Genomic DNA, 18,667 nt, shown 5'->3' on the forward strand with positions numbered 1-18,667 from the left:
GAGGAGATAATTAGTGCATGGCAGTGGCCTGTGAAAGAGCACACATCATGGTTGTCTAATGGATGTTGCACTGCTGAATCCTCACTTGGTAGAGCAGCGCTGACCTCACCATCAGCACAGGACTGGTCCTGGTCATTGCCGGCCATCTGGATGACTCTGTTTTCAAATTCTGTCAGAACTTTGATCTCCGGCATCCTTTCACCTGTCTGCAACCTTTCCCTGCTGTTGTGTGCCAGTTTGTCCTGCATGGATAGAGATGGGGAGAGTGTATCAGGACGCCTTCCGGGCCAGATGTAAGTATGCCTGGCCTGTGTGGGTGGTGAGTGGCTCCATAGACGGGATGAGGACAATGATAGTGTGTGTGAAAGAGTGAATGGTGATGTCCCTTGCATTGGCAATGAGTGAGGGCCCTTTGGATTTGTGATGGGTTTGTGAGTGTGTGAGTTGGGAGTGATGAAAAGAGTGATTTACCCTGGCAGAACGGAGGTGATCATTTATCCTTTTGTGGCACTGGGTGGCTGTGCTTCTCTGCCGGGTATTCGCACTAACCACCGCTGCTACTGCCTTCCAAGCCAGGTTGGCGACTTTGATGTTCATCCTGCGGCCAGAGCGGGGGTAGAGCACATCCCTGCGGGCCTCCATGGCACCCAGCAGTTGCTCGAGGGACCTGTCATTGAAGCGGGGGCTGCAATATTTTTACCTTGCTGGCCATGTTTCCCAGACACCGGTGGTGAGCTGTTGGTGATGAGCGCTTTGCTGGCAGCTGTCTTTTAAAGATGGCGGCCGGCGTGATGCAACAACAGGGTGATAGCGGGCGGACAAATGAGAGCCCATTCGCCATGGAAATGGCATATTTCGCAGGGGTGAATAAATAATGAGGTGGGCTCAGGATGATACGGCGTGAAAACTCGCCATTTTCGTCAGCGGGTAGGATTCCATTTTACTCGCCCACTACCACACTTAGTGCAATTCTGGGAAAATTCAGCCCCTCATTTCTGATCTGTGTGTATGTGTGTTGTATTTTTATTATTTTTCTAGGGTTTTAGGAACTAATAAACTTACTCTTTCTTTGAGTCAAGAAAGCCTGGTTAAATTGGCTCCTTCTAAAAATAAATACATTTGGACTAGGAAAAGGTATCCATGGGAGAAGTGATCCATTTTAAATTAGCCTTGTTGCGGCCAATCGAGGGGCAGTTTGAATAAAGAAGGGAAGCCAGCTCATTGCTCCTCACCCGGGAGAATAACAAATTTGGGGTCCTGTTCAGGAAGTTAACAAATTGGGGGACTTCAGAGTACAGTACCTTCTGGAAAAGTCTCAGGGTGATTTTGATGGAAGGAAGAAGACAACAAATGGAGCAACAGGCCAGAGAAAAAGGTTTCTTGATGCAGCACCGGCAGCCTTAGTCCAGGAGGTCAAGAGGAGGATAGAGGCCATGTTTCCACAAGACAACTTTGTGAAAGGAACGGGAGCAGGCAACCAGGCAAATTCCTGAGTCTAGTCTGAAGACCTGACTGCGGAAAGCTCGATGATCTCATGGCCAATGTCAGTGGTCTTCAGATGACATCTACCCATCATACCACCAACCTCTCAGACTATTCAATGTACCACAGCCCCATCACCCACCCATCAGTAATCAACTCTTTGTCTAACATTTAGATGCTGCGCCTCACTTTTACACATTTACCAATACTGCAGCCTCACAGCCCCCTCTCGCAGATTCCACCTATCTCCAGCTATTCACCTATGGCAGTACATCACCCAAGCACCTTCAGTAGTATTCTTCCATCTCTATTGTAGGACAATATCACATTACCGCAGGGAGCAGCAGAGAACCCATAGTGTATAGAGATGCCTACATCTATTGAGTCCTTTGAAGGAGACAGTGCTACGCATCATGGAGCCTGCAGTGACTGAAGCCATTATATCCAGCTTTGCCAAGAACATTCAGGATGATGGTATGTTCCTTCCTGCCTTATGCATCTTCTTAAATCCGACTTCCTCCTCATCCTGTTATCTGTAATGAAATGCAGGCTGTAAATGGTGTTATCATGGATCTCTTGCTTTTTACCCCATCCCCAATTCCTCACCCCAACCCTCCTCTTATACAATTTCACTTAATCTAACACTCTCAGCCACCAGCTCCAAAGGGTAGTGCAGATTCACGATCACCATGCGGTAAGTCACCAGGCATAAGGGAGCTGCAGCAAGGCTATGAGAAAGGGTTGCATATGTGTCAGTTCCCAGAAGGATGAGGTCGTAGATGAGTTCTGTTGCAGAGGGGTCATATCAGGACTTTGTTCAGGAGAATGCTGATGAGGATGCACACAGAGATGCTTGGTGCATTGGCAGACATGCCACAGAGCCTGTTGTCAGTATTGAGGAATGTGGAGGGGTCTGGCCCTCACTTGACACAGGGCATCAGCAAAGCTCAGAACCTATCTTTTCTAGTGTGGAAGTGGTGGCCAGTTCCATGACAGCACTTGCGGACTTAGCTGTGACATAGTATATGGTGGTGGGCTTCCATTGCAGCACAGGCAGAAACCACCCAGCATCTGAGCGCTGCTGTGGAAGCCCAGACTGAGGTGGTGAGATCCATGCTTGCTGTCATGCATGGCCAGCTTGGTGGCACACAGGTTCAAACTACTCCAAGATGGCTGCAGATACCAGTGCTCAAAGGAGCATGCAGTCCAGTAATCTGCTCCATCAGATTACTAGGATTATTGAAGTGCTGCCCATGGGAGTGGCAATAGCTCTGTGTTGTATGAACATGCTATCCTCTCTCAGGAAGACAGCATTAATGCTCCTGCCATTTCCACTCTGTCAGTACCCTTGCTACTGCCCCTCAGCCAGCCAGCTGCACAGGCCAAGGTGATGAGTCCGAAGCTGGGCCGCCCCAGAGCTACTTGAGGGCATCCTGCAAGGCCATCTGCAATCTCCCCCAGTGAAAACAAATACTCGAGGGCTTCCCCCAACTGATCCAGAACCCCAATGGATTACTCCACAAGGTTCCTAGTGGTAACATGGTCTCATTGTAACTCTTTCGAGTTATCAACAGTCACAGATTGTAACTCTTTCGAGTACATTCACAGTTCTTGGTTTCCGGGAGTGGGACATGAACCCACAACTTTCTGATTCAAAGGCGAGGGTGCTATGAACTGAGCCACAGCTGACACCTCATGGTCTCATTGTAGGTGCACTGTCTATTCATGATTGGGTAGCGAAGGACAATCATGAGGCAAGTGAAGAGCATTAGCCTTTGTTACTAAGCAGCCAGCCATTTGTTTGTTGTGGTGCCCTAAAGATGATAGTTTTATAGGTATAATTTATAGGATGAATGCATCCGGGCTGCTAGCAGCTAGTGGGCATTCACCAACGGGATCTTCTGTGCATGGTTACACACCAACTGCACATCCATGCAGTGGGAGCCCTTGTGGTTGCAGTACACCTCCTCATTAATATGTGAGGATTGCATGCAGTTAATTGTACGCTGCTGCACTGGAAATTCTCAGCCTGGCAAAGCTTTATGCTCACTCCTTCTGTTCCTCTATAGTAAAAAGGAAAACAATGTGGTCCTCTTTCTTTCTGTGCTTGGCCTCTCTCAATTCCTGGATGCAATGATACACAGTGAACTGTTGATGTATTGGAAATTTTGCATGCTCTGACCTGGAAGGATCCACTAGCGCAGAACCTGAGGGCCACAGGAATCTTCACAGCCATTAAGTACCATCCTCATCCTGCTGTGAGACATCAAGTCTGATTGTAGAAGTTGGCATAGTTCAGTGACCACCTCTTTGGTGAAACATAGCTGCCTCATATAATACTTCTGGCTATGGTAGAGGTAGGAGAAGTACTCTTTGAAGACCTTTGGTGTATATAGCTTCTATTGAGATCTCTCTTTCTCCTCCCTATGCTCATAGCTTCCCTTTCTGCTGCCTCTGATCTATGTCCAAGTAATGCTGTAGCCCAAGAGAAACTGCAACTAAAGCTCCGATCATTGAAAGCAAGCTCTCCCGACAGCTCCACTGAGCTTCTTGTCAAAGTCCAGCACCATTCTCTTGTGAATCGAAAATCTTGTATACTCGCCCAGTAACACTCAACATAGTACTTCCACTCATTCTGCAGTAGAAAAAGAAAGCACCTCATCTAGGAGACCCCCTGTGAACCTTTTAAATAATGTTGGGGGGACACCACATGCAGTTGGGAGTGATTAAGAGAGGGCATAAATTGGACTTATGCAGTCCAAAATGACATTGTGTGCCTAATCAGCATTGAACACTATTTGACATCAGGATTTTCCTGCTCTGCATTCTTCTGACACATGCCCTATCACCCTTACAATCATGACATGCTACATAGCCCATGATGGGAATGGCATGAAGCAGTGTGATGAACATTTTTGAGGTGTCAGGCTTTGGTGCTGGTGTCATAGAGCTGAACTTCGCAACATATAATTCTGCACAAACGAGTGAAAATCAGCATGAACATTTGGGACATAGAGTCATAGGGCCTGAAATTCCACGAAGTGGGAACCAGTGTTGGATTGCTACTCCACTCCCAACTTCCTACTTCGAAATTCAGCCCATCCTTTCTTGCCTGACCAGGCTGGACAAGAACTATGTAGGGCAGTGTATTCCTGAAGCATTCAGCCGAAGACTGCAGAGTCGGAGATAAGGAAGCCATGCCCCCTTTTTTACAGCTCTAGCTGCCATAAAGCAGGTAAGTTTAAAGGTCCAACCATTTTCAGAAGCCACGGAGAAGGTAGGTTTGTAAAGTAAGTGGTGGGGATGGGGCAGGGAGGGAGGTTGGTTGGTTGTTGGTGTGTTGGGTGGTCAGTAGTGGGTATTGGTCGGTCGGCCGTGGGAGTTGAGTCGAGTGGGAGGGTCGGTCGGCGGGAGTCATTCATGGGAATCTGGTGGTCAGTGGGGGGGTCATTTGGGGGGAGTCCCTTGGGGGAATCTGTGGTAAGTGGGGGAGAGTGGTGGGTGTCAGGTGATCAGTGGGGGGTAGTTTGTCAAGGGTGGGCCGGTTGGTCGGGGCGGTTGGTTGGTTGGGGTGTGGTCGGGGTGGGGGGGCTCGAGTGGTTGGAGGGGTGGTCAGTGGAAAGGTTGGTTGGTCCGGTGGGGTCAGTGGGGAGGTTGGGCGGTCAGTTGGGGAGTCGAGTTGTCAATGGGGCAGTCCTGTGGGGATGTCAGGGAGGTGAGGAGAGTCCCTTGGGGATCGAGGGGGGTTCAGTACTATAGTTACGCAGGATTTAGAAGTGCTTTTAATTCTTCTAACTTTTCCTGGGTAACTTTCACTGTTAGATAATTGAAACCATACGTAGTTTGCGATTTAAATTGTACTTCTGGATGGATCTGATTGCAGGGCAATTGCCCAAAGGAAGTTTGAACTTCCTGGACAATCCTCACCCGGGGACTTACAGCGGGGTGGGGGGGAGGGGGGGTGGGGGTGGGGTGGGGGGGTGGGGTGGTCGGGGTAGGTTCTCAGTGCATCGTTGGGAATTCCCCCCCCCCCCAGTTACGATGCCCCAGAGCCCGGACCAAAAGGTTATGGGCCAAAGAGGCACAGAAGGAGGCCATTCTGCCCATCAAGTCTATGCTAGCTCTCTGTAGAAGGAGCCTCCAGCTGCGAAGCTGCATTATAAAAGGTAGGTGAAAATAAATTGATAGTATAGATATAACCACTCCTTTTGAAAAAAAATGGTACCCAATATTAAGAATGGTTGTCATTAAATACAGGGAACGGGACGGTTAGCTCAGTTGGCTAGATGGCTAGTATGTAGTTCAGAATAACACCAACAGAATGGGTTTAATTTCCGTTCCAGCTGAGATCGACTTGAGACTGCCTCCTCATTCAGCCCTGAGAGTGGAAGGCAATATGGCAAACCACCAATGACAAAAACTGCCAAGAAAGTGAATTGGGATGAAGCATCAGCAGGCAATGAGCCAAGGACCTGCCTTCGGGCAGAAGGCACATGAATCAATGAAATATAGGGGAAGGGGAGCATTGAAGAATAATATAGGAAAAATGCTACAGATATAGTTAGATGTGTAATAGTAATAGGACTACACAGGATCTTGTGACCCCTTGTAGATAATGGTTTGTAGTAGAACTTGATTTCTTTTTTAGCCACTATCAATTTTAGAACACAGCTCTTAAAATAATGTTTATTCTTACCACAGTCTTCCTGTAGGCATTTATATATTGTAGCAGACATAGCACTTATAAAGGTAACAAGGACAACTTATTGTGGAAAATAAAAGCTCATGGTATGGGGGTAAAATGTTGGCATGGATAGAAGATTGGCTGACTAACAGGAAGCAGAGAGTAGGCATAAATGGGTTTTTTTTCTGGTTTGCAAAATGTAATGAGTGATATGCCACAGGGATCAGTGCTGGGACCTCAACTGTTTACAATTTATATAAATGACTTGGATGAAGGGATGGATGGGATGGTTGCCAAATTTGCTGATGACACAAAGATAGGTAGGAAAGTAAGTTGTGAAGAGGGCATAAGGAGGCTTTAAAAAGAAATAGATAGGTTAAGTGAGTGGGCAAAGATCTGGCAAATGGAGTATAATGTGGGAAAATATGAAATTGTCCATTTTGGCAGGAAGAATGAAAAAGAAGCATATTATTTAAATGGTGAGAGATTGCAGAGCTCTGAGGTGCAAAGGGATCTGGGTGTCCTAGCGCAGGAACCACAAAAGGCTAGTATGCAGGCACAGCAAGTAATTAGGAAAGCTATTAGAATGTTACCATTTATTGCAAGGGGAACTGAATTCAAAATTAGGGAGGTTATGCTTCAGTTGTACAGGGCACTAGTGAGACCACATTTGGAGTACTGTGTACAATATTGGTCACCTTATTTAAGGAAGGATGTAAATGCTTTGGAAGCAGTTCAGAGAAGGTTTACCAGACTAATACCTGGAGTGAGTGGGTTGCCTTATGCGCAAAGGTTGGACAAGCTATGCTTGTATCTGCTGGAGTTTAGAAGAGTAAGAGACGACTTGCTTGAAACATATAAGATCCTGAGGGGTCTTGACAGGGTGGATCTGGAGTGGATGTTTCCTCTTGTGGGAGAATCTAGAACTAGGGGTCACTGTTTAAAAATAAGGGATCTCCAATTTAAAACAGTTGAGGCGAAATTTTTTCACTCAGACGATCTTGAGTCTTTGGAACTCTTCTTGAAAAGGTGGTGGAAGCAGAGTCTTTGAATATTTTTAAAGCAGAGGTGGATAGATTCTTGGTAAGCAAGGGAGTGATAGGTTATCAGGGTTAGGTGAGATGCAGATTTGAGGTTATTATCAGATCAGCTATGATCTTATTAAATGGTGAAGCATGTTCGAGGGGCTGAATGGCCTACTCCTGCTCCTTGTTCGTAAATGCACAAGGCATTCTAATTGATTAAATTTGATAATATTCTGTGGAAGGGGATATGTATCTTAATGTTCCACTCTTTTTGATTGTGAACAGATTGCTCTCTATTGCTTGACTTCATTAAGTACTAACCCTGTTTTTTTCTTAACTTCCATAAATGTTGAATATTTTATGCAAAGTGCTTGCAATAAAATGTTTCCATGCCTCATAATTAATTTGCAGATTATTCTTCCACAATATTGGTGGTTGGCTGTGCACTTCAGTATGGTGACAAAGGTATCTATATATCTAGCAGAAAGAAATAGTATGCAATCCTTGTCAGTTTGAATTGAGTCATTTCCATCATTACAACATTGGAGAGTCAGTCTTGGTTTCTTGCAGCTGAGGTCCTGCTGTTTCTTGTGCTCCAGCTACAGCAGTGGCTACTAAAGACTTCTGGGTAACAGCTGACATGGCGTTAAGGAGTTCAAAAGGCACTGGCAAGATGACAGTAGGGGTTTTCTCAGCAGAGAGTGCGTGTAGTGTGTGAAGGTAGTGCAGCTGGACAGCAGCAGAAGATCCAGACAGAACGTCAGCTGCAATTTTCAGGGCTTCTGAGGCCTCCTTCTCAGCTTCAGCCGCAATCACCTGCAATTCAGTTACAAGGATTTGAGAGTTAGGCTTGCTACAAATCATTCCGTTTGCAGAAACTCATGCTTTCCTAGTTCTTAGGATGAAGGATAATTCATTAAATTGGTCCATCTGCAAAATAAAAAAAAATCAATTCAACTCAATTCAATTCAACTAAAAAAAAATGAGCTTTCCTTCTATTCCCCATATAGTAACAACATTACCATTACATCTGTGCTGCTTCTCCCATTATCATTTCTAGAGAGACAAAAAGATCTACATAATTATTTTTCCTTGTTATATACCTACAAGAGACCTGAAGGGAAAATTTGTCTGCAATCCTTTAAATGTTATAAAGAGTAATGGATACTTGTTAGCATTTCTCAGTTGTCCCATTGCCATATTTATGTATCTTAAGGTGACTTGCGAACAGAGAATTTTGTATAACCTCCCCACCCCCACTCACCCCCTCAGTCCACCGGCGACAACATGTAAAAGGAGTGCTGCTGACATTCCATTGTTCCAATTCATATCACTGGAATGGAACTTCTTCATGTCACATGCTGAGCTAAACCAACAAGCAGTGGTTAGGTTCATGAGTGCCAGGGCATGTCCACATGCTGTTGGGTCTGTACACTGCATGCCTGGGGGCCAAATGTTCTCTGAGTTCCTCTTAACATTTAGCCTAGGGCCATGAGAGACCCAGTTTCTGTCTGTCCCCGTGAGGAGGCACAGCTAAGAACTTGCTGATGGAGAGGCTGTGTACAGGGAGAGACTTACACATTTGGATCTCTTTGTTGCATTGCTGCATGGTATAGGTATAGGCTGAAAATGAGAAGCAAATGGGCACACAAAAATAGAAAACATGCTAACTTTCTTCACCATATACTAATGCATTATATTGACCTGTTGGATACACAAACTCCCAGTTGTAGGCAAATAGCTCCACTGCCTTGTAAATACCTCAGGAGAGTTGAAGGCTAAGAGAGTAAACCTTGACCAAATCTAAATATGCCATCTTTCCAGCAACTCCTGCAATCAAACTGCTGCCAAACATAGTGCTTTGCATTCCTTTGTACTCAACCATGGAGGACAAGAGGGAGACTCTGACATTTGGGCAGTCTAAGGTCTCCATAAATTTTGCCCAGGCTTGTGTCCTGGAAAGAACATTCTAGTTTTGTTGCAGAGTGTTAGCACAACATGGAAGACAGCAGTTACGAGTGATTAGCCCAACTCAATTGGCGTAGAGAACAGGGTACAGGTGTTATGGGTTGTTTCTGATGGTGGGAAGGAATATCTGACCACTGGTCAGCCATGAACCACCTCAAGTCAGGCAGCCTCAATGAATAAGGTGCTGACCCTCTATCATCCATATGCTTTAATGGGTGCTTGGAGCTAAGAGTCTCTGCTCAACAAGTGGATGGAATCCATCACACCAGGCAAAAAAAAAGAAATAAATGAGAAGAAAGAAGATGCCAACTCTTTGATTGACAAGCTGGAATGTCAGGGTCATGTGCACGGCACTGACAGATGACTTGCAGTTGGTCAAAAATGTGCACAAGACAGCTGTTATCAGCATGGAACTCAATAGGCTGAACATTGACATAGCTTCCCTACAAGAGACCAGGCTTGGTGAGAGCGGGTCACTGAAAGATAAACTTTACAGTTTCATTTGACAGGGTAAGAGTTCAGAGTAAACACATAAGCAAGGGTGTAGGCTTCATTGTAATGAACTCACAACTCTCAATGATAGAACCCCCTATAAATGGTTCAGAACGTTGTTAGGGACTGCTAACCTTTTGCTTAAAGTATACAATGTTTGAAATCCCAGTTACCCATTAGGAGAATAAAGCCACAAGATTCCACACTTTTAAACAAGCAAAATAAACTTTACTAAGTTAGAGAAGTAAAACAATTTACAATATCTATCTTATACTTTAACATAAGGTAAATATGAATTTACAAGCAAGTGATTGAACACACCACACTGCCCATTAAATGGCAGATGCGACCAAAACAGATCTCACGGATTTCTCAGCAACCCACCCAGATGTCAGTGACCACTGTGAATCACAACATCTCACTAAATCCTGTCTACCTCACAATGGATTCCAACTCTTCCCTTTCAAAGATTTAGCCTCTGAATTCCCTCACAAGCTGCTCTGACCTGGACTGCCTCAATGACAGCTCACCTCCTGATTGTTCAGTCTCCTGCTGAGACTACGTTCCATGTGATTCACAAAGCTGCATTCCTGCCTCTAATTACCTGCACCCTTTCAACTCTTTCACAGATTGTTAGCTTCACTAAACTGGCCCTCCCCCTGGGTTTCTCTGAACTCGAGTTTCCTAGCTACACAGCTATAAATGGCTCCCAGGGCTTCTCTGAGCTCTAACTGTCTCCAGCACAGAACCAGCAACCTTTTCAGCAACCCAGGACTTCCTCTGAGCCCTAACTGCCTGGAGCCTGCTAACAGCTCCCAGGGCTTCTCAATGAGCTACAAACCACTTCAGCTGCAAACTGCAAAAAACCCCCTCTCGCAGCAAACACGCAGATAAATTGAAACCCGAGAACCTTCTTAAGCTCCGCCCATCTCCATTAAACTCTTTTTTTTTGCAAAAATATACTTTATTCATAAAATATCTTCAACCACATTCCAAACCATTTCAAAAACACCATTACAAGGGTACAATCAGGTTCAACTTTTGCAAAATGTATCACCAGGTGCATCAGTACAAACAATATTACAATCATTTACAGCCTTTCATTTTGAGCTGTACAGCCCGAGGGGATTTAAACAGTTCCCAGTCCCTCGGTGCACTGTGGCAGAAAGGTCTTAGACAGCGACCCTTCCCCATTCCGCCTTTGCGGCAGCTGCCTCAAGCTTTAGTGCGTCCCTCAGCACGTAGTCCTGGACTTTGGATTGTGCCAGTCCGCAACACTCGGTCAGGGACAACTCTTTGTGCTGGAAGACCAACAAGTTTCGGGCAGACCAAAGCGCGTCTTTCACCGAGTTGATGATCCTCCAGTTGCAGTTGATGTTTGTCTCGGTGTGTGTCCCTGGGAACAGCCCGTAGAGCACAGAGTCCTGTGTCACAGAACTGCTCGACAGCAACCACTGCATCTCTCTCCAGACCTTCTTTGCAAAGGCACAATCCACAAGGAGGTGAACAACGGTCTCTTCCCCACCACAGCCACCTCGAGGGCAACGTGCAGAAGGGGTGAGACTCCTGGTGTGTAGGAAGGATCTGACGGGGAGGGCCTTTCTCACCACCAGCCAAGCCACGTCTTGGTGCTTGTTGGAAAGTTCTGGCGATGAGGCATTCTGCCAAATGACTTTGACAGTCTGCTCAGGGAACCATCCCACAGGGTCCACCCTCTCCTTTTCCCTCAGGGCCTCTAAGACGTTATGTGCTGACCACTGCCTGATGGACTTGTGGTCAAAGGTGTTTTTCTGCATAAATTTTTCCACGAGGGACAGGTGGTACGGCACGGTCCAATTACTTGGAGCGTTCCGCGGCAGCGTGGCCAGACCCATCCTTCGCAACACCAGGGACAGGTAGAACCTCAGCACATAGTGACACTTGGTGTTTGTACTGAGGGTCTACGCACCGCTTGATGCAGCCACACACAAAAGTGGCCATCAGTATGAGGGCGATGTTGGGCACGTTTTTTCCCCCTTTATCTAGAGGCTTGTACATCGCGTCCCTGTGGACACGATCCATTTTTGACCGCCAGATAAAGCGGAAGATGGCTCGAGTGATCGCCACCACGCAGGAGTGTGGAATGGGCCAGACCTGCACCACGTACAGCAACAGCGAGAGTGCCTCACACCTGATGACCAGGTTCTTACCCGCAATGGAGAGGGAGCGTCGCTCCCACATGCCCAGTTTCCTTTTCACCATAGACACTCGCTCCTTCCAGTTTCTAACGCATGCCCTGGTCCCTCCGAACCATATCCCCAGCACCTTCAGGCCGTCAGCCCTGACAGTGAAGGGGACAAAGGATCGGTCAGCCCAGTTCCCAAAGATCATGGCCTCGCTCTTCCCACGATTTACCTTGGCTCCCGAGGTCAGTTCGAACTGGTCGCAGATGTGGATCAGTCTGCGCACCGACAGCGGATCCGAGCAGAAGACGGCGACATCGTCCATGTACAGGGAGGCTTTTACCTGAGTGCCTCCACTGCCTGGGATCGTCACTCCTCTTATGCCCGGATCCTTCCTGATGGACTCGGCAAAGGGTTCTATGCAACACACGAAAAGAACAGGCGAGAGAGGACAGCCCTGCCTGACTCCAGATTTAATCGGAAAGCTATCTGTTTCCCACCCATTGATTGAGACTGCGCTACTGATGTTAGTGTAGAGCAGTTGGATCCAATTTTGAATTCCCTCCCCAAACCCCATTTTGGAGAGCACATCCACCATGTAGGTGTGCGATATTCTGTCAAAGGCCTTCTCCTGATCCAAGCTGATGAGGCAGGTATCCACACCCATGTCCTGTACATAGGCAATCATATCCCTGAGCAGCGCGAGGCTGTCAGAGATCTTCCTGCCTGGCACAGTGCAGGTCCGGTCAGGGTGAATCACCAATTCCAGAGCGGATTTGACCCGATTGGCGATGACCTTGGACAGAATCTTACAGTCCACATTCAACAGTGAAATGGGTCGCCAATTTCTAATTTCCTCCCTTCCCCCCTTGTGCTTGTAGATGAGGGTGATGATGCCTTTCCTCATGGATTCTGACATACTACCAGCCAGGAGCATACTCTCGTACACTCCTAGCAGGTCTGGGCCAATCAAGTCCCACAGAGCCGAATACAACTCCGCCGGCAAGCCATCGCTTCCGGGAGTTTTACTCTTCTCGAAGGACTCAAGGGCCTTAGTCAGTTCATCAGGAGTTAGCAGTTTGTCCAGGCTCTCCCGCGTACTGTCGTCTAAGACCTCCTTGATAGAGGACAGGAAGGACTGGGAGGCCGTGCTGTCCATGGGCTTCACGTCATACAATCCGGCATAAAAGGATTTGCTGATCCTCAAAATCTCCATTAAACTCATTTAATTCTAACTCCCAAAACAAAACATCTCTCTGGATTGCAGTTCTTTGTGAGCAGTGTAGACATCACATCTGCAGCTCCTCAGCTAAGTAAGCCTACCTGTTTTTATGGCTCTCTTTACCTTTCTAGTCAACATGGCCCCAACCTTTAGGCGCTATAGATTCCAAGCTGCTTTAGTTGCATTTATCCCATTTTCTACAGTTAAACTTTAATCTTCCCAGAACGAAATATTACCTCTAAAATATTAACATGAACTAGATATTCGTAACAATGTGTTTTCTCCATCTACCTGTCAACTCAAATAGGGCCAGTTAACCTCATGAGTAGCTATACTCCAACGCTGTTCTCCACTCAAAGGGCAGTTCAATGAGGAGCTTGACACTGCTATCAGCAGAATCCCTAAGTCAAATCATCTTTACTTACTGGGGGATTTCAATGCAAGAGTTTGTGTGTCCTCCTGCATCAAACATCATGGCCTGGGAAAGGTAAATTAGAAAGGACAGAGACTACTTTGGCTTTGCTGCTGCCACTAACACCTTCTTTCCATGCCACAAGGTATGCTAGAGACATCCAAGACTAGGGCATTGGCACCAACTGTATCTGATCATCACCATCTGTGACTGTCTGAACAGCATTTTCAATAAACATACTGACTGTGATACAGATCACTTCCTGACATGCCCCAGGGTTAGGATGCAACCCTTGAAGTTTTTTTCATTCAAAACAGAAATGCTGTCCTTGTATCAATGTCAGCCAAAGCAGGAAAAACCCAACAATTCCTCAACTCGATTGAACAGGTGCTCTCTGGCATTCCCACACAGAGTGCTGAAGTGAAATGGAACATACTTCAAGATACTATCTAGAATACTACACTCTCAACATATGGGAAGCAAGAGCAAAGAAATATTGACTGGTTTGAGGCTAAAACATCACTGTGATGGAACATTTCATTGAAGCCAAGTGGTCCGCTCTCACTAATTACAAGAGAGATCTGAGTGAGAAGACTCTGAATGCATGAAGGACCACTCAAGTAAAATACAACAAACTGCTAGGGGGTATGCCAATGATTACTAGTTACAACTTTGCCAGAATATTCAGATGTCCTTTGACACTGGAAATGCTGGGGGCATACATGAAGGGGTCAAAAAAGCAACAAATTGATATGTAAAGAAAATGGCTTAAGAGAAAACAAAGGCAGGGGATGTTATCACCAGCTGTAATAAATAGTTGGAAAAATGTGGAACATGACCTTCAGTTGTACTCTAGGGAGAGTACTGTCACCGAGGAAGTTCTAGATATGATAGCCTTCCTGTCATGGCAGAGCTGGAAATGAAATCCCCACTGAAGGAGCTTAGCAAAGCTATTGAACTGCTTGCCAAAGTTAAAGCTCTAGGAGCTGATGCTACACTGCCTGAACTCATCAAACATGGGAAAGTGGCACTCCTGCAGCATCTGCATGAACTTCTCTGTCTCTGCTGGGGAGGGCAGTGCCCCAGTATATGCATGGTGCCCCGATTGTGACCCTGTAGCAGAGGTATGGATGCGCAAAAGGTTGTGGCCATTTCAGCGTACAGAAGGTCTTTGGACATATGGCCATCATCCATCCAATGAATGTAGCTGAGCAACGCAGACGTTGTTGGCTTAGCGATGAGTGCTGAATTATGCTGATGGAATTAGCATGCTCCAGGATCTCTGAGTTGGTGACCTTGTCCCGCCAAGTGATGCCAAAGATACATCTGAGGCAGTGAAAGTAGAAACTGTTCAGCCTTTTCTCCCACCAAGCTTATGTTGTCCAGGTCTCAGCACTGTAGAGGAGTACAATGAGGGCACAGGCTCAGTAAACTCGCAGTTTATTGTTTTCAATCAGGTTGCTGTTGTTCCACATTTTCTTACTGAGCTTGGACATAACAGCTACAACTCTTGTGATGAATGTGTTGATTTCAGCACCAAGTGACAGATTGATGGCGATTATGGGACCTAGATATGTGAAGTTATCAACAACTTCCAGCGTCACATTGTCAATGCTGATAGATGGCAGTAGGGCAACATCCATGACATTGGTTTTCCTGATGCTGGTGATCAGACCAAACTCGTTGCAGGCGTGAGAGAGTATGTCCGTTTGTAGAAGACAGAGAGCATTGAGAGCAGCAAAGAGCTTTCAGAGATTTCAGTTTTGAGGTTCGGGGAAGGAATGGGAGTAAATGTGCAACTGGTCCTGAGTTTAATAGTAAGAGAAGAGGGAAAACATGCCAGATTAAGTGTTTTTATCTTACAAGAAGCAAATCAGGAAACTTTTTTCCAGGAACAATGACCATGGTAGGATCCACAAAATTATGAAAGCTCTGATGCAGAGATAGCAACCGCATCTGACTGGGAAGTTTCAAAGCATTAAAAAAGGCAACAAAGGAGAGAAATCTGATGAAAGGTCACATGCTTGAAATGTTAACTCTGTTTCTCTCTACAGTTGCTGACATAACCTGCTCATTATTTCCAGCATTTCTATTTTTTTAAGGTTAGGAGAAGATTGATTGAGGTGCTCAAAATTATGAATGATTTTGGAGTAAATATTGAGAAACTGTTACCAATGGCAGAAGACTCAATAAACAGAGGACATAGATTGATGATGATTGAGAAAACAATCAGAGGAAACATTTTTTTTACTCAGCTAATTTTTGTGATTGGAAATGTACTGATTGAAATGGTGGTGGATGCAGATTCAAAAATAACATTTAAAAGAGTATTGGTTAAATACTTGGAGGGAAAAAATTTTCAGGCCTAGGGGCAAAGAACAGGAGAGTGGGATTAATTGGATAGCTCTATCACATTGGACTGAATTTTGTGCTGTATCATTCTATTGATTCTACAAATGAACAGCTCGAACACTGAATGTTTTACTAAGAAGCTGGTATTGTATTCCAAATGATGTGACAATTCGATAGAGCTGGCAGTTGTCCTGGGTTTAATCCAGCCTGGTTCACTTATTTTTTCATTGTTCTGAATTATGTTAAGAAAATGTTTGTCATACTGTCATCGGATCTGTCTTTGGATGCTCCTTGCTGTTTGGAAATAGAAACAGTGTTAAGTAGCCTCACCTAATATCATTTATCTCTAATGGAGATGGATTCCATGCTCATTCTCAATCTCTCACCACTCCCCACCCCACAACCCTCTCTCAGTCTGGTAAAGGAATGACTCCTAGTTTATAATGGTTTCTCTCTGTTTATGTATTAAAACAATCGATGAATTAATTAATTTTGATGGTTTATAATCTCTTGTGGATAATCCAGCATTTCCTTACCTTGGCTTTGGCTTGTCTGTGTGCTTCTGCTTCCACCGCTAATGAATACTGAAGTTCTGCTGGCAAGCGGACATCTTTTCTGTGACCAGAGGTAGATAACTGTTAACGGGATGTTATCCTTCACTGCATCTAGGCCTGCAATTTCACTCCACTATCAACTTCAATTGTAACATTTGGCACAGTGTTAAAGAAAGAAAGAATACCAGTAATTACAATCAGGCAATAAAACTATCCCAAGTTCAGATGGAGCATTACCAAAATTTGAACATTAAGCTGATGTAATTTTCCCTGGTCCCCCTCCCTGCCATAATGGAATGTCTTTCACATTGTGCATTCCTGGAACTTGGCTGAAGACAGTTACCCAACTCAATCAAGTGAAGTCAAGTGGCCATGCCTTTCAGGGTTAGACATTATATTGAACTTTTCATGACAGAAGCTAATATTATATACAGATGTAAGCCAATACCTATGGTTTATTACAAATTCTAGCTCTGGGATTCTCAGGAAAGCATGGGTGAAGCACTCAGATTAGCAACATAATGTTTGCAAAGTCTTCATTCTTTAAACTGACCTCTGCTTTGGTAACCTGATACACAATGGATTGGGCCAGTATTATTTCTTGGAGTCATCGGAGTCCAGGCCCTTAACCACTATCCCAAAGCAAAGATCAGATATAGCTCAGACTACCCTTGTGGAGATCTTAGTCGTTGGCTTCAGCATGACATGCAGACACTTCAGCTCAAGTTACCTTCATTTGTCTCAGTTGAGCTATGGTTAATATAGGTTTTCAACTTAAATAAAAATGCTGGAATTTAAAAGAGACCTAGGATTTAATTTTTAGAATCGATATTTGAAAATATGGTAGGGCTTTATCCAGAGTATTCTTTCATAAACAGAAATCAACAAAAATTGACAGTGATGTCTCTAATAAAAAAAAATGCCAGAAGAAGAAAAACAGGCTTTCATTTCTAGTCTATTCATGTTCTAAAGGACATAAAATACCATTCCCAGCCAATGAATTACTTTTCAAACTATAGTTATTCCATTCCCAAATTCAGTAGTCAATTTCCATACAAGCAATTTTCTCCAAACAGCAATGAGATAAATGGCCAGGTAGTGAATGTTAGCCAGGACAACTCCCTGCTTTCCTTTTTAAAAGTGCCATGGAATCTCTTACGCCACCTGAACAGACAGATGGAGCCTCATTAACGCTTCTTTTAAAAATGGTGTCATGGACAATGTAGCACTCCCGCATTACTGCTCAGATTAGATTATGTGATCAAATCCTGAAATGGGCTTGAAAGCACAATCTTTCAACTCAGAGAGCCACCGCTGAGTGAAGGCTGGTACTAGAAATTAATTATATTAATTTCTGATTAATTTCTGAACATGTTTTCATGGTGAATTTCCTTCCGTAAACGTACATTTCAGCATGTTCCACCTTGATTCCCCAGTTGCAGGTTGCTGCATCCAATGATACCTGCAAAACAAAATGGAGTGACAAATAGATTAGAATTTATAATGTATAAAATGACCATGCTATCATGTGTATGACTAGCTAAATGACAAGATCCATGTGTTAATCTATTTTACTACCATTGTTTGCCAAATCTGGAGCTCTGATGGGGAGTACATTTCGACTCTCTTTTAATTTTCATTACTGAAATGCTGCAAACATAATGGGCTAACTATTCAGTAGCCACAAAAATGGGCAAGGAGATTGCGACATGTAGTTAACCTGCGCCTGTTCTATGTAATGGAAGCAACATGAAACTGTGCTGCCTGCTACTTATAATGACAGTGGAATGTATATAGATATACTGTTTACTGTATACTAAATATACTGTTAAGTAACTGCACATCTCAGCAGGGGCCTCAAGTTCTTATGAGACTGGCACCACTTAAAGTTAGCTTAAAGACAAGGTGCACTTTGTCTTCAGCAGGTGGTGGAAGTGTGGAAGAGTTTATGAGCAGGAAGAGGAGTGGAATTTGTGCAAAAGGCCAGAAAGCGTGCCTCAAGGCTCTTCGATTCAGCACTGGAGGCAATCCAGGAGGAGAGAGGTACTCATCCCTGAGGAGGCTAGGAGGCCTTTCTAAAAGCAGTGGAAGATAACCATCAGATCAATTCCAGCAGTCTAGTCTAAGGGTCTGGATGCAGTGTTGCAAAACGTTTAACGACTCCACACAAGTGGCCAGGCTCAGTAAATGCATATTTACATGCTATTTCCTTCAAAATGGTGTAAGCATGCACCTCTTGCTTTCCCCCTTCCCTCATCCCAATCCTATTCTTGTGCCTTTTTCCTTTCAGATACCCAAGAACTGCCACCTGGTC

The 18,667-nt window shown here is 44.9% G+C and overlaps 1 protein-coding gene across 1 annotated transcript in view; it reads right to left on the reverse strand.

Annotated features, from left to right (window-relative positions):
* Window positions 1-7,482: 7,482 nt before the first annotated feature.
* LOC144692765 (podocin-like) overlaps window positions 7,483-18,667 on the reverse strand; it is a 25,596-nt gene continuing 14,411 nt past the window's right edge. The window contains exons 5-7 of the mRNA XM_078561845.1: window positions 17,760-17,815; window positions 16,336-16,414; window positions 7,483-8,007 (exon numbers count right to left, since the gene is read on the reverse strand). Coding sequence (XP_078417971.1) covers window positions 7,726-8,007; window positions 16,336-16,414; window positions 17,760-17,815 — 417 coding nt within the window. The 3' untranslated portion in view covers window positions 7,483-7,725. The remainder of the gene's footprint in view (window positions 8,008-16,335; window positions 16,415-17,759; window positions 17,816-18,667) is intronic.

Source organism: Cetorhinus maximus, chromosome 17 (genome assembly GCF_964194155.1).
Source record: "Cetorhinus maximus chromosome 17, sCetMax3.hap1.1, whole genome shotgun sequence".
Lineage (NCBI taxonomy): Eukaryota > Metazoa > Chordata > Chondrichthyes > Lamniformes > Cetorhinidae > Cetorhinus > Cetorhinus maximus.